The 14,292-nt window shown below is 30.2% G+C and overlaps 1 protein-coding gene across 18 annotated transcripts in view; it reads left to right on the top strand.

Moving 5' to 3' along the window:
• Window positions 1-14,292, top strand: part of LOC145256445 (SRSF protein kinase 1-like) — a 583,024-nt gene that overhangs the window by 518,978 nt on the left and 49,754 nt on the right. For all 18 annotated transcript variants that reach the window (XM_080115371.1, XM_080115374.1, XM_080115363.1 and 15 more), the window contains 2 exons: window positions 1,904-2,010; window positions 13,359-13,521. In XM_080115371.1, coding sequence (XP_079971497.1) covers window positions 1,904-2,010; window positions 13,359-13,521 — 270 coding nt within the window. The remainder of the gene's footprint in view (window positions 1-1,903; window positions 2,011-13,358; window positions 13,522-14,292) is intronic.

Raw genomic sequence — 14,292 nt, 5'->3', positions numbered from 1 at the left:
TTGTCTTTTTTGTTTGATTTTGTTTAAAGTAAAATATGCCAGTGCTTGTAGTAATGATAAAATAATAAATGTTTAAAACTAATATCTATAGTTCATCCCCACAAGAGTATTTTTACATTTGAGAAAATATCTGCATATTTAACGTGTGTTTCTATGATAATCAGGAATAATAAACAACTCTATTGTTAAATATTTAGAGATTTACGAAGAATCGGAAGAAGGGAAAATATTGAAATAGTCTTATCACTAATATATTTATACATATATATATATAGAGAGAGAGAATCAAACTATTTCTAGCCAGTATTATAATTATCATCATATCCTATAAATCTAAAAATTTTATTATTGGTTTCCCCGGATATTTTTCTAGTCAGAATTTTTTTCTACAAAGACATTGGTTACTTGTGGGAAGGACCACGAGAAAGTTGCCAACATCCTAAGTGAAAGTAATTTTTATGGAACGAACTGAATTTGAACTTGGAGCAGCCAGGTGTCAGTCCATGTCGTTGACCACTAGACCACTGTCACCTACTGGTATTATGATGTCTGTGATATTAAAGTTTAAATTATGTCCCTTGGTCATTGATTTTAATGTATGCAGAAAATGGTAGATAATTTTGTCTTGTTTAAAACAAGAAAAAAATACTTGATGTTTGATAATTTTTGGTAAACTTAATAGAAGTACGTAATAAGATATTTGTACCATTTTGTTTTCTTTCTACCAGCAGTTTTTAATATTGCAGGGAAAATTGGATAAGTGTTGAATTTGACTCCTTATGTCTTGGGAAATTCTGAAGTTGTACTCAGAGTGTAAAATTTGACTAAGTATTGAGTGCATGCTGTTGCCTATGCAGCAGAGCGACACCCCCCACCCTACTCCACTAGAACAGTCTATCGGAAAGAAAAGCATCCATCCAATCTCTGGCTCCCCTGGTAAAACATTAACAGAAAAATGCGTCCTGCTATAACTATTGAAATATGCATCCTTTCTTCCTCTGTGTATCTTAAACTAAACAGAACTTCCATAAGCAGAGTTTCTTTCCAAGAACTGTAAGAACACAATACCCTAAGACTGCTTCTTTTCAGCAGAGGTCATCAGATCTAAGCCTCACTTTAAGATCAGTCTTATGCATCCATCGTATCATTCTCATCTGTTCTTTCTGCGCAACACATCCTCAATCCTAACAAGCCGGGTTTCACGTCCATACATCACACTGTATACGCATGTTAGATAGATTCTTCTCTTGGTCAATAGTCGTAATGCTCTACTGGTTAGAGCTAATGGATTTGTTGCAGTCATTTATTAACTGGTACAATTTTGAAAAGTATTAACTCTCTAATTCCCTGACAGCTTATGGAGCTAAAATAGCTGTTTCTATTCCACGGGAATGTGACTTTTTTTTTTTTTTTTGAGAAAGCTAAGTTCTTCTAAATCATTAGAGCCTTACTTCCTTATCATTTTAACTAAATTTTATTTATCTTTATCTCACTTGATCGTTTATTTTCTTATTCTTTCTGTCTCATCTTGCCTTCATTTTCTCCCTTATGATAGTTCTCTCTGAAAGCTGGAAATGTTAATTTTAACCACGAAGGCTAAGACTAAACAATTCATGAGACAGGTAAAAGATTTAAATGACTTTCCATTCATCAAAGAATGGCATTGTTTTCTTTTTCGCGCTGTCCTACACACACACACACACACAGTAACCATGGCCTTCTTTAACCCCAAATTAAGAAATTCATTTAGATTTCAGCTTGCTTTTGTTATTGGTCACTTACATCACTGAAGCAATGAATTGTGTTATGGTAAGTATTATTTGGTGTAAAAAGACCCGCAAAATTGTTTGTACGTAATAAAAACTGACAAATCAAACCTGTTTCCTTGACTCTGCTTTCTCAGATGTATGCATGGTTTTTGAAGTTTTAGGTCATCATCTGCTTAAACTGATAATTCGATCCAACTACCGAGGAATTCCATTACCAAATGTTAGAAATATTATAAGACAAGTAAGTATATCTTTTATCCTCTACCTCCTCCTCCTCCTCCTCCTCCTCCTCTTTAAATTGTGACTATTCCTCTTTTATTGTATATCGATGAATGATTGCAAGCTCCTAGTAAAATAAGTGCACACATAAATCTCTTGCCCCTCCTCCTCCAAAAATATTTTTTTTAAATAAAATGTCCATCAATTTTGATCTTAAAAATACGAGGAAGAATAAAGGCAAGATATAAAAAGGCAAAAAAATGCAGATGGTTTTTGCTAGACTAACTCTTACTCATTCTTTCTTTGTCTTTTTTTTCTTTCTTTTTTTTTCTTTTTTTCTTTTTTCTTTTTTTTCTTTTTTTTTCTTTTTTTTTCTTTTTTTCTTTTTTTCTTTTTTTTCTTTTTTTTCTTTTTTTTTCTCTTTTTTTCCTTTTTTTCTTTTTTTTCTTTTTTTTTCTCTTTTCTTTTTTCTCTTTCTTTTTTTTTTCTTTTCTTTTTTTTTTTCTTTTTTTTTAAATGAATATCTTCTAATATGCATCACTGCTGGCACAGCTTGACTAGGTGTTGTTCATACCAGCTGAGGATCTGTCCTTCACAATCACTGCAATAGTGGCCCTGTTGCTGTTGGGTTGAGGTACTGTTCTGTTCAGTACGAAGAGAGCCATGCTCCCAGACCTTACCTTCTCTTTGAGAAGGGGTGAGTTCATTGCTAATCATTTGCATCCCTACTGGGGAATGCCAATGAGTCTTTTAATCAGTCCATTTATTTTCCCTGACATTGTCATGCATATTTCTTTCTAAGCAAAAACATTTCTATTTTTCTGAGGAGTGTCTGTGCGAAAAGACTTGATATTGACATAATAGTAATTGATTGTTTCTGTGTAACGAAACAGATCTGTAAAAAATGTGCCAAAATTTTGACATGCTGGAAGAACTGTTTTAGTTATATTTTGAACTTGGAATGTTGCTATACTGTTATTTTTTATCTATGCTCTGTTATATTTGACTAACATTGAGCTTCTAAACTAAAGGAATTGGTATACACAAAGGGTGAAATATAATTGAAAAGACATATTTTACTGAAAAAAATATATATATCCGGGCTCTACGAACAAATTTATCTTTAATTGACCTTTGACAACTAAATATTTTCGTTTACTAGCCAAATAGAAAAGTTACTAGCCAAACCCGCGATTTTTAGAATATGACTCCTTCGTTCTGTGACAAATATGTACATCAATGATTTTTTGTGTTTTTATAATAATGTAATTCTAAATACACAACAAATTTTATGTTGATATTTGAAGGTATAAACATTCTGATTTCTTCAGATATTTTTTTACACAGCCTTCATTAAAAAATAAATGCATATACTATTACACTTTTATTGTTTAAATAATTTAACTTTGTTCGTTTTATTAAAAAAAAAAAGTTGAAAAGATATTTTTCACTCAGTGAGCTTTGGAAGATTGTCAGTGAAAGAAATACAATTGCCAAAAGATAAGCGGTTTATTATTTCTAATTGCTGCTGTCTTGTTTAAATCGAAATGGAAAATTACTTCCCTTTTGAACTCTCCTGTGTCTTACGATCATTTTCATCAAATTTTATTATTTTTTTTAATAAATAATTTTCTACCTTATTGATTTTCGTAATTTTTGGATATAATCATCTTACAAATACGAGGAATACGTAGATACCGTTTTTTTAATGTGAAATTCAGCGTTACGATTTCTGAAATCTCATTCCAATAGTGCAGGAGCACCAAATTTTTCATGTATAAATTATCATTTCTGACAACCTAAAGAAAAAAAAAATCGGATTTTATTATAGAGTTAAGGGTTTCTTTCCAAATTCATTTCAGGCAGTGTTGTAACCCTGAAATGGTTGTTTGATTTGCTGTTTACTTCATTTCACTGCTTGAAATGGTTTTGTTTGGGGAGCTAACAAAAGAAAAACATGCATTTCATTCGCTAGATTTGCATGACTCGATTGAAATGCACATTGGTTTTACTTATGGTTGGAGGATAAATAGTCACATTGAGTTTATGAATAGAAAATAAAATCTAGTCTTAAACAGAAGAAACATGAATTACTTCCAGGCTGATGAAGGGAACATGCAGGCACCTTTAAAGACGTTTAGAGAGGGTATCCATTATCTTTTGAGATTGAAAGGCCAGAGAACAGATTACTGCATAGGATGGTTGGGTGTTAAGAAAAAAAAATTCCTGATTTAAAAAAAAAAAAAATTTTTTTTTCTTTAAATTATTAGATCACAAACTAGCTGTACCTACCCAACGTTCCCTGGATGCAGTGTAGTCATTTTATATTTCATTTGTTTGTATGTTTTTAAACATGCGGTAAACAATTGTTACATTCTTTAGCTTAAAATGAGTTATTTCCCTTGATTAAAATGTTACATAAAGGTGGACATCTACAAAATTTTTTTAATAATATATTTGTGATCACACGACATCGCAACGACAAAAAAAAAATCTGCAAAGAAAATGTTATATAGGGTTGGAACACAATTATAAACTGGAGAAACTTTAAGAGCTATTTCCATCTATCCATAGCCTTGAACCCCTGGAGGGGCATAGGCCATCCGCAACTTTGTAGATGCTTTCGTTTTTTGCTTTTTTTTTTTTTTAAGGGTGAGTTTGTTGCCCCCCCCCCACGCCCAACCTTCCCAGAAGGTATATACAGCACCTATCTAGCCTTCCCAAATGGTCACCCATCTGGTACTGGCCAGGCTCAATGTTGCTTAACTTCAGTGATCTGGCGAGAATTGGTATGTCAACATGATTGTGCTGTACTTCAAGAGCCATTTACCAGGATTATTTACTTAGAAATCTCTGGCAGATGGGAGGCTCAGGGCACATTGTGGAAATTGACGAGTCTTTGTTTAACAGAAGAAAACAAAACAATGGAAGCCCCCATTCCTATAATAACGAAATACATTCTGCCATCGGGAATCATGGTTGTATTCGACTGTTGGAAAGCCTACAGCAAAGTTGGAAGAGAAGGGTTTCACTACCTAACGATGAACCACAGCTTGAATTTAGGCTGAACCGAGAATATTCCTAAGGAAATATCCTGCTTTCTAACGGTTTCCTCCCATGCAAAAAATAACATAAAGGAAAACATTTTTATACCCGCTCAACAAATTTTACAACTTTTCTTGAAAAAAACTAAAATTCAAGTTTTCGTAACTATTCCTACATAAAAAATAAAATATATATATATATATATATATATATATATATATAGCAAAAACATGTAATTAGTACTGAGAAAAGTTTTGGTTTTTTTTCCCTAGCATTTTAAAATTTGATCAGCGCTAGGTATATTTTTGTGGTTTACATCAGCTGCCAAGTGAGCCTGAGCCAACATCACAGAAGTATGGGCCAGTAAATGCAGAAGTACCCAAATTTTATGAGTAAATGAAAAGGGGGCTGGGAGACATTTTTTCTTTTTTTTTTTAGAATGTGTAAAATTCAAAAACAGACAACTGAATTCGACTACCAAGATTTATGGACAGTGCTATTTTATTAGTAGTTTATTAATAGTTAAATATAAAATTTGATTTTCATAATTTATATTTAAAAAAAACAAAAAAAAACTGATTAATTTGCGTGATTTTTGGAATATGACATCGTTGTTCATTGATGATTGTACATCAAAAATGTTTTGTAATTCTAAATACGCAATGTATTTGCTTATTTTTAAAAATAATTTTCTATCTTATTTCTCAACTATTTTGGATACATTGACTCACCATTTGATTTAATGATGTGAATACGATAAAGATGTAGATTTGTGGCGATTGCCCAGTTACAGCTGTGTTATTTTCTATTCGGATTATTCTGAACCCGGGTGGACAAGTCAGGCAATGACTGAAGTTTTTTATTTTTGTACAGAATGCGGTTGAATCACTATTCAAAGTTTGACTTTGAAAATCCAACCAGATGATTTTATGTGTTAGAAGGAGAAACGCAATAATTAGTGAATCGTTCAATGTGTGCTCAAATTTAGATCATGGATCTAAATTGAGCATTCCGAAGCAATGTTTTGAAAAGATAGAAAAATGTTGTGCATATCCAAGTGACCTTTTTACGAAAACTCTTTACCTTCCGCTTGTTGATATGTTTTGTCACTGGATTTAGATTGTGTACACTTTGCTCTCTTGTGACCTTTTCTTCATCCTTTTAACAATCTACTGTTTTGACTAACATCTCTTTCTATACATATTTTTTTTTTTTTTTTTATATCAAAATAACCTTTGGACAAATTTATGTTTGCTTTTTTTCCCCCCCTTTTTTCTTTCCTCTTTTTCCTTTTTCTTTCCTCTTTTTCCTTTTTTTCTTTTTCCTTTTTTTCTTTTTCCTTTTTTCTTTTTCCTTTTTTTCTTTTTCCTTTTTTTCTTTTTCCTTTTTTTTTCTTTTTCCTTTTCTTCTTCCTTTTCTTTTTTTCTTTTTCCTTTTCTTTTTCCTTTTCTTTTTCCATTTTTCTTTTTCCTTTTCTTTTTCCATTTTTCTTTTTCCTTTTCTTTTTCCATTTTTCTTTTTCCTTTTTTCTTTTTCCTTTTTTCTTTTTCCTTTTTTCTTTTTCCTTTTTTTTCTTTTTCCTTTTTTCTTTTTCCTTTTTTCTTTTTCCTTTTTTCTTTTTCCTTTTTTCTTTTTCCTTTTTTCTTTTTCCTTTTTTCTTTTTCCTTTTTTCTTTTTCCTTTTTTCTTTTTCCTTTTTTCTTTTTCCTTTTTCTTTTTCCTTTTTTTCTCTTTCCTTTTTTTCTCTTTCCTTTTTTTTCTCTTTCCTTTTTTCTCTTTCCTTTTTTCTCTTTCCTTTTTTCTCTTTCCTTTTTTCTCTTTCCTTTTTTCTCTTTCCTTTTTTCTCTTTCCTTTTTTCTCTTTCCTTTTTTCTCTTTCCTTTTTTCTCTTTCCTTTTTTTCTCTTTCCTTTTTTTCTCTTTCCTCTTTTTCTCTTTCCTCTTTTTCTCTTTCCTCTTTTTCTCTTTCCTCTTTTTCTCTCTCCTCTTTTTCTCTCTCCTCTTTTTCTCTCTCCTCTTTTTCTCTCTCCTCTTTTTCTCTCTCCTCTTTTTCTCTCTCCTCTTTTTCTCTCTCCTCTTTTTCTCTCTCCTCTTTTTCTCTCTCCTCTTTTTCTCTCTCCTCTTTTTCTCTCTCCTCTTTTTCTCTCTCCTCTTTTTCTCTCTCCTCTTTTTCTCTCTCCTCTTTTTCTCTCTCCTCTTTTTCTCTCTCCTCTTTTTCTCTCTCCTCTTTTTCTCTCTCCTCTTTTTCTCTCTCCTCTTTTTCTCTCTCCTCTTTTTCTCTCTCCTCTTTTTCTCTCTCCTCTTTTTCTCTCTCCTCTTTTTCTCTCTCCTCTTTTTCTCTCTCCTCTTTTTCTCTCTCCTTTTTTTCTCTCTCCTTTTTTTCTCTCTCCTTTTTCCTTTTTCTTTTTCCTTTTTCTTTTTTTCCTTTTTCTTTTTTTTCCTTTTTCTTTTTTATCCTTTTTCTTTTTTATCCTTTTTCTTTTTTATCCTTTTTCTTTTTTATCCTTTTTCTTTTTTATCCTTTTTCTTTTTTATCCTTTTTCTTTTTTATCCTTTTTCTTTTTTATCCTTTTTCTCTTTTATCCTTTTTCTCTTTTATCCTTTTTCTTTTTTTCCTTTTTTTTCTTTTTTCTTTCCTTTTTTCTTTTTTTCTCTTTTTCTTTCCTTTTTTTCTTTCGTTTCCTTTTTCTTTTTTTCCTTTTCTTTCCTTTCCTTTTTCTTTTTTCCTTTTCTTTCCTTTCCTTTTTCTTTTTTCCTTTTCTTTCCTTTATTTTTTCTCCTTTTCTTCCTTTTTCTTTTCTTTTCTCTTCATTAACTCACTAGATTCCACTGTCCTATAAACAAGACACCAAATAATTTCTTTTTAAAATCTGTAAGATAATATATAATAGTACTGCTTACTGTATAATTACTCCGAAGAATGCATCTATATTATCTTAATATATTTATACAGCATTTTTTCTCTTATGCATGTTTTCTATTTAAAAAAATAACATTTTTACATCCCCTCCATAAATTTTATAACTTTTCTTGAAAAAAAAAAAAAGACAAAATTTTAAACATAATTTTATTGCATATTGTTCTTCTAGAGTGTCCTCATGGCCAGATTGCATTTTTGAAATTCACTAGTTGTGACAATCAGGCTTTAGTAGAGTGTATTCTAATTCCTGCTGTAGCTGTTTATTTGAACCTGGAATCCTACAAATTGGCCAGTCATCTCATGTATAGCAATAACATACTAAATTTTCAAGAGTCCATGACAAATTTATGTCTGTACAAAAAAGTCTGGAAACTTATTTAAGGCACCTTATATATATATAAGATGAGGGTTAAAAGTTACATAGGACTTTGTTTATCATCAGATAAATAAGGTTAAAACTGAGAAAAATTGGAAAGAACCTCTTTAGGCCATGGCATTTCAAAGCTAAATGCTTATCAGAAGAGGAGAAAAGCTGACATGAAAATATAAGAATATACAAATAGAAAATAACTTTAGATCATTTAGATTAGAAATAAGATAATGGGCATAAAAAAGAAAAAACAAAGCATCGAAAAATCATGTTAGGGGAAGGATACTGGATGTGGAAAAAAAAAACATGAGGACTAAAACAGAAAAATACATATAAAAAGCATAAAAAGAAATTTAAAGTAAAGACAAGATGGAGAAAAAGTCCAATTATTATAAATTGTATAATAGACGTCCTTGAAATTTTATTCCAGATAAAACAACTGTCCAAGATAAACTATGCTGAAATTAAACTCCTATGCAGTGTTTCTGAGTAAAAGAATCCTCGAAGGAATTTCGTACGTTGGTAATAGATCCGAAAAATTCACGTGGCATATCCAAAAAAATTTGTAAAAGTGTAGTATATTTCTAAGAAAAGCACAATAGAGGGTTTTACTAAATGTATGATTGAAATTATGCCTGGTAAATGTACAACTGACTTCTCCTGCTGTTAGTCATATAGAAACATGTAAAGTTGCTTGAATCAGCAGGAGCCGATTGGACATTTTAGTCATGCCGAAATTTAGTCATACATAAAGGAGCTTTATTAAAAATGTACGACTGTTTGCTCCTGGTGCTGGTTTTCTATTAAAGCAACTTTGATACGATTGAACTACTTTTTTCAGTGCAAAATATTGCCAAAATCTATGGTGGTATTGTTAAAATAAACAATAAAATTAATTTATTCACAAGTTTCTGTTGAGGTTATGTTTTGGCAAATATCTTCTCAGATTCATAAAAAGTATTTACAAAAAATTATTTTTTAAAGTATTCTCTCTCAAGGCAAAAATTAAATGGATACATAAGTATTTACATAATGAAATCCTTAAAGACTGAGATACGATTATTTTTTTTCAATTCTCTGTGCCACTGTTTTTTTTTTTTTTTTTTTCGTTTTCGTTTTTTTTCATTTCTTTTTCGTTTTCGTTTCTTTTTCGTTTTCGTTTCTTTTTCGTTTTCGTTTCTTTTTCGTTTTCGTTTCTTTTTCGTTTTCGTTTCTTTTTCGTTTTCGTTTCTTTTTCGTTTTCGTTTTTTTTTTTTTCGTTTTCGTTTTTTTTTTCTTTTTCGTTTTCGTTTCTTTTTCGTTTTCGTTTCTTTTTCGTTTTCGTTTCTTTTTCGTTTTCGTTTTTTTTTCCTTTTTCGTTTTTTTTTTTTTCGTTTTCGTTTTTTTTTTCGTTTTCGTTTTCGTTTCTTTTTCGTTTTCGTTTTTTTTTCCTTTTTCGTTTTTTTTTTCTTTTTCGTTTTTTTCTTTTTCGTTTTTTTTTCTTTTTCGTTTTTTTTTCTTTTTCGTTTTTTTTTCTTTTTCGTTTTTTTTTTCTTTTTCGTTTTTTTTCTTTTTCGTTTTTTTTTCTTTTTCGTTTTTTTTTCTTTTTCGTTTTTTTTTTCTTTTTCGTTTTTTTTTCTTTTTCGTTTTTTTTTCTTTTTCGTTTTTTTTTCTTTTTCGTTTTTTTTTCTTTTTCGTTTTTTTTCTTTTTCGTTTTTTTCCTTTTTCGTTTTTTTCCTTTTTCGTTTTTTTTTTTTTTTTCGTTTTTTTTTTTTTTTTCGTTTTTTCTTTTTCGTTTTTTCTTTTTCGTTTTTTCTTTTTCGTTTTTTCTTTTTCGTTTTTTCTTTTTCGTTTTTTTATTCTTTTGTTCAAAATCATTGTAAAAACAATAAGCAAGTTTATTTTTTAGATTAGTCATACCTTGATTTTGCTCATTATGCATGACTAAAGATTAAACACAATTTATGTACATCTATTTAAATCCCAGAAGACTGAAACAATTATTTGACATGCTGTATTGGAAAAAAATAATTCTCAGTCATTAAGGGTTTAATTCGTCAAAGCAACTTCAACAGTTTTGAGTTTTATTTAAAAGCCAAAACAAACCAACAAGAAGAAAAAAAAACGGTACTTGTACAGTTAAATCAAGACATTACAGAATGAAAATATCGAAAAAAAAAAAAAGTTTAAATTGTACGTATCCGTTATGGACTGAAGTTCTTCGAAAAAAAAAAATTCACTTAATTTCATCAAGTAGTTTTTTTGTTTTTTTTTTATACAACGAAAAAACAATTTATGATGCCGAGCAAAAGGTTCGATTTTTAGGAAGAAAAGCCAGTATTAAAGAGGGGAGAGAGTGTTTGTGTTTTAAATTGAGTTATCTCCCCGTGGCATGTTAAAAAAATTCAAAGATGTGTATCTTCAATGCGCTGTCATAAAAACATTTTTTTCTGCTGTAAAAAAAAAAAAAATTTTAAAATACTCGATCAAATTAATTGAAATTTTTTTGGAGATCTTCAGTCCAAAACAGATACGTACAATATAACCATTTTTCGATATTTTATTTTTTATTGATTTATTTATTTAATTATTTATTTATATAATAAAACGGAACTTTATTATGCAATATTATTTACAAAAAAGGAAAAATAAAACTAAATAATTATAAAAAAAAAAAAAAAGAAAGTTATTTACTTGCCTCCCACGAGGGCAGTTAGGCACTAATGTTTTTAATGTAAGGAAAACTAGTTCCCCCAAAAGAGGCACATGGGATTGAAAACATTGCCTCGGTCTTTAAGGATTTCTCCTTTTTACAAAGATTTTCTTGTGTTATATTACTATGTTACAAAAACTCAAATTTTAAATAAAAAGCTTGCTTGTAAAATTTAATTTACCAAAAACAAAAAATCTCTCAGCTCAAAGTTGTGATTGACTAAATTCGTTTTGTTTTTTTTTACAAAGATTAAAAAAAATAAAAAAGTGGCACCCTGGACTAAAAAAAACTTTTCAGTCTTTAAGGATTTGCCAAAAAATAATTTCAACTGTGAATAAAGTCATTTTATTTATTATAACATGATTTTTTTGCGCTGACGGACTCAGTATATCGCCCTTGTAAGAGGAAATGTTTAATAAAAATCGGGAGTTTTCTTTAGTAAATATCTTTTTAGGTATAGACTTAAAGATGTTTGCCAAAAATAATCTCTCAAAACATTTGAGTAAATTCGTTTTATTGCTTATTACAAGATTATTTTATGATATCTTACGCTGACAAACCTAATCGATCGTTTGTGTCAAAGTTGTTTTAACCAGTAGCAGCGACAATTAGTCGTACATTAATCGTGCTTGATTTTTAGTCGTACATTTTTAGTAAAACCGCAATAGAGAAACTGAGAATATTCAGCAGAATAAAAATTTTAAATCACCCCAAAATTCCTTTAAATTTCTTTTGAGGAAACTGGGTAAATTAGTCTGAGTTCAAAACATTATATTTACTTTTTGTTTTACATAAGCATTTATATGTCACTACACATTCATGAGCATGTTTTGGTCAATCATTTACAAGTCACTAGAGATCTCTTCAGGCGGTCCTGGATATGACCTTAAACTATATCCGATGGTGAGGCCCCAGTTTGCGGGCTTTGGGGAGTGTGGAGCCACCCTTTAATTGCCATTACTCCCAGGTCCACTCTGATCCGGAGTGGTAGTACCTGTTAGGATCCTAACTATGGGTTTAATAGAAACCGAACTGGAAAAAAATTTCAAAATCACTGGATTCGGCATTAAATAACCTGAAAGGGTTGATATGTCATAAAAAAAAACAATCAACCAAATCTCTTCAGGCGATGTTACTTATACAAAAGTAGAGTCCATGATGTTATGATTATAATCAAAATGTATTGAACTAAAAAAATAAAAAAAATAAAAAAAATCTTTTAAAAAGTATTCAATACATATGTAGACCTTTTGAAAGCAAAATCATTATAAACTCAGAAAATCCCTGCATGGATTAATCTACATTTTTGCGATGTTAATCGTCTTGTTTGGGGCTCAACAATGGTTAAAGTAATTAACTGATAAGCTAATATAATCGGACAACAAATATAAAAAAATTGGCCAAAAATATTAATTCCTTCACACTCAACTTGATAGTTTTCTACAAGGAGGGGTTGCTTTTTTGTCGAAATTTGTGCAAGCAATCATCTCCTTTCGATTGACTGGCCTTAATTTCAATTTTCACGACTTCTGCTTTTTTCATGCAGGCATCGGCTAAGACGTTATGTTTTTCTTTTTTTCTGTTAACCTTTTTCTCCTTTGTGTTACAAGTTTGAACCTGCCTGCCTACTACCACTCTCTCCACCTGGGCTGCCTACTGTTGTTTTGACCCCCCCCCCCATTATCACCTTTTTTTTTTTTTTTTTCTGGGGTTCCTTACTACACCATCTGAATACACCTGGGCAACGCCAGGTACTCCCCGCAAGTAAAAAATGAATTAAAAAAATTAAAATAAAAAAATTATGGCAAAGATAAATAATTTCATATCTTTTTCTATAAATTGTTTCATCTTATTTTAATTAAATTCATTTTTACTCTAATTATTTTTACTTTTTTTAATTTGTTTATTTGTAATTATTTTGGACTTTTATTTAATTATTTTAATTATTGTTGAGCCCCTACTAAGATGATTTGCATCGAAACATAGATAAATCTGCATATGGACTTTCTGGTATTTTATATAATTTTATTTATATATTATTCCTTTTACCTCTTCAGTACATCCGTGTGACAAAAGGTTGTAGTTTTACTCCAGAAGACTTTCCCAAGAGAATTTTTATTTTTTGTCTCTGCTTAACAATTTTTTGCTTCTTTTTTTTGTTTGTTTTTTTTTTTTATTTCTTTGTTGCTGTACTCAGTAAAGAAGGGTTTCTTTATTTTGTGAATCGCAGTTTTAGTGATGATCACAAGTTTTTGTGAATTGATTATCTGCTCTTGAATGGAATATTTTTTATTGTCCTGAATTTTTCTGAACCTTTGCTTTTTTTTTTCTGTCTATTCTAAACAGGTTCTACAAGGGCTCGACTATCTCCACAGAAAATGCAAAATAATTCACACCGACATCAAGCCAGAAAATATATTGATGTGCGTTGATGAAACCTACGTTCGCAAATTAGCAGCCGAGGCTTTTGAGTGGCAGCGTCTTGGGATCAAATTACCTGGCTCTGCAGGTAACAAAACATTGACCACTTTTCAGGAGTTTAACAATACAATAGTGTTCCTGTCAGAATTTTTTTTTTTAAGATGCAAAATGAAATTGTGATTCTTTACTCTGTTCTATAAGTGGTACATTTTTAACAATAGGTATGCAAGAAAATTTCAGTACTTACATCATCAATTTAGTTTCACTGGAAATGTTAATGAACTTGACTAAACGTTTTACAGTGTAACCCGGATATAAGAGACGTCCTTTTCCTGACCCTGCAGGTCTCTTATATTTGAGTTACACATGCTTGAATTTGGGATCGGAGAAAATATCTCTTATATCCGTTTTCTTATGTTTGGGTATCCTATATTCGGGTTACACTGTATTAGGTTTTTTTATTTTCTAAGAATTTATTTAATAAAAGAAATTGTTTATTTGATCTTGTATTTAAGTGTATTCTGTAGTATTATTTGAGTACTTTTACATAAACAAAACTTTTTTTTTTTTTTTACTCTAAGTTTAAACTAACTGCAACCTAACCTTTTTTGCTAAAGTTAAAAGAAAAGGTTTGAAAAAGAACTATGAAACTACAAACTTATAATTGATTACAAACTTTATAATTGATTGAAAAATAGTCGTCTGCCTCATCAACAGCACCATTTTTGGTCCACCGATATATCGGAGAAAGACCTATGTTTTCAGTGGTGTCTGTGCATCCAGACGTTTGCCAGATAACCGTCCATTAGTTTTTCCTGAAATTTTGCCACAAATTGTATTTCATTAAATAGATGTGCAT

The sequence above is a fragment of the Euprymna scolopes genome, chromosome 32 (genome assembly GCF_053919585.1).
Source record: "Euprymna scolopes isolate OS-2025 chromosome 32, ASM5391958v1, whole genome shotgun sequence".
Taxonomy (NCBI): Eukaryota; Metazoa; Mollusca; class Cephalopoda; order Sepiida; family Sepiolidae; genus Euprymna; species Euprymna scolopes.
Note: the sequence above shows the minus strand (reverse complement) of the source record. Positions and strands in the feature narration are given on the sequence as shown.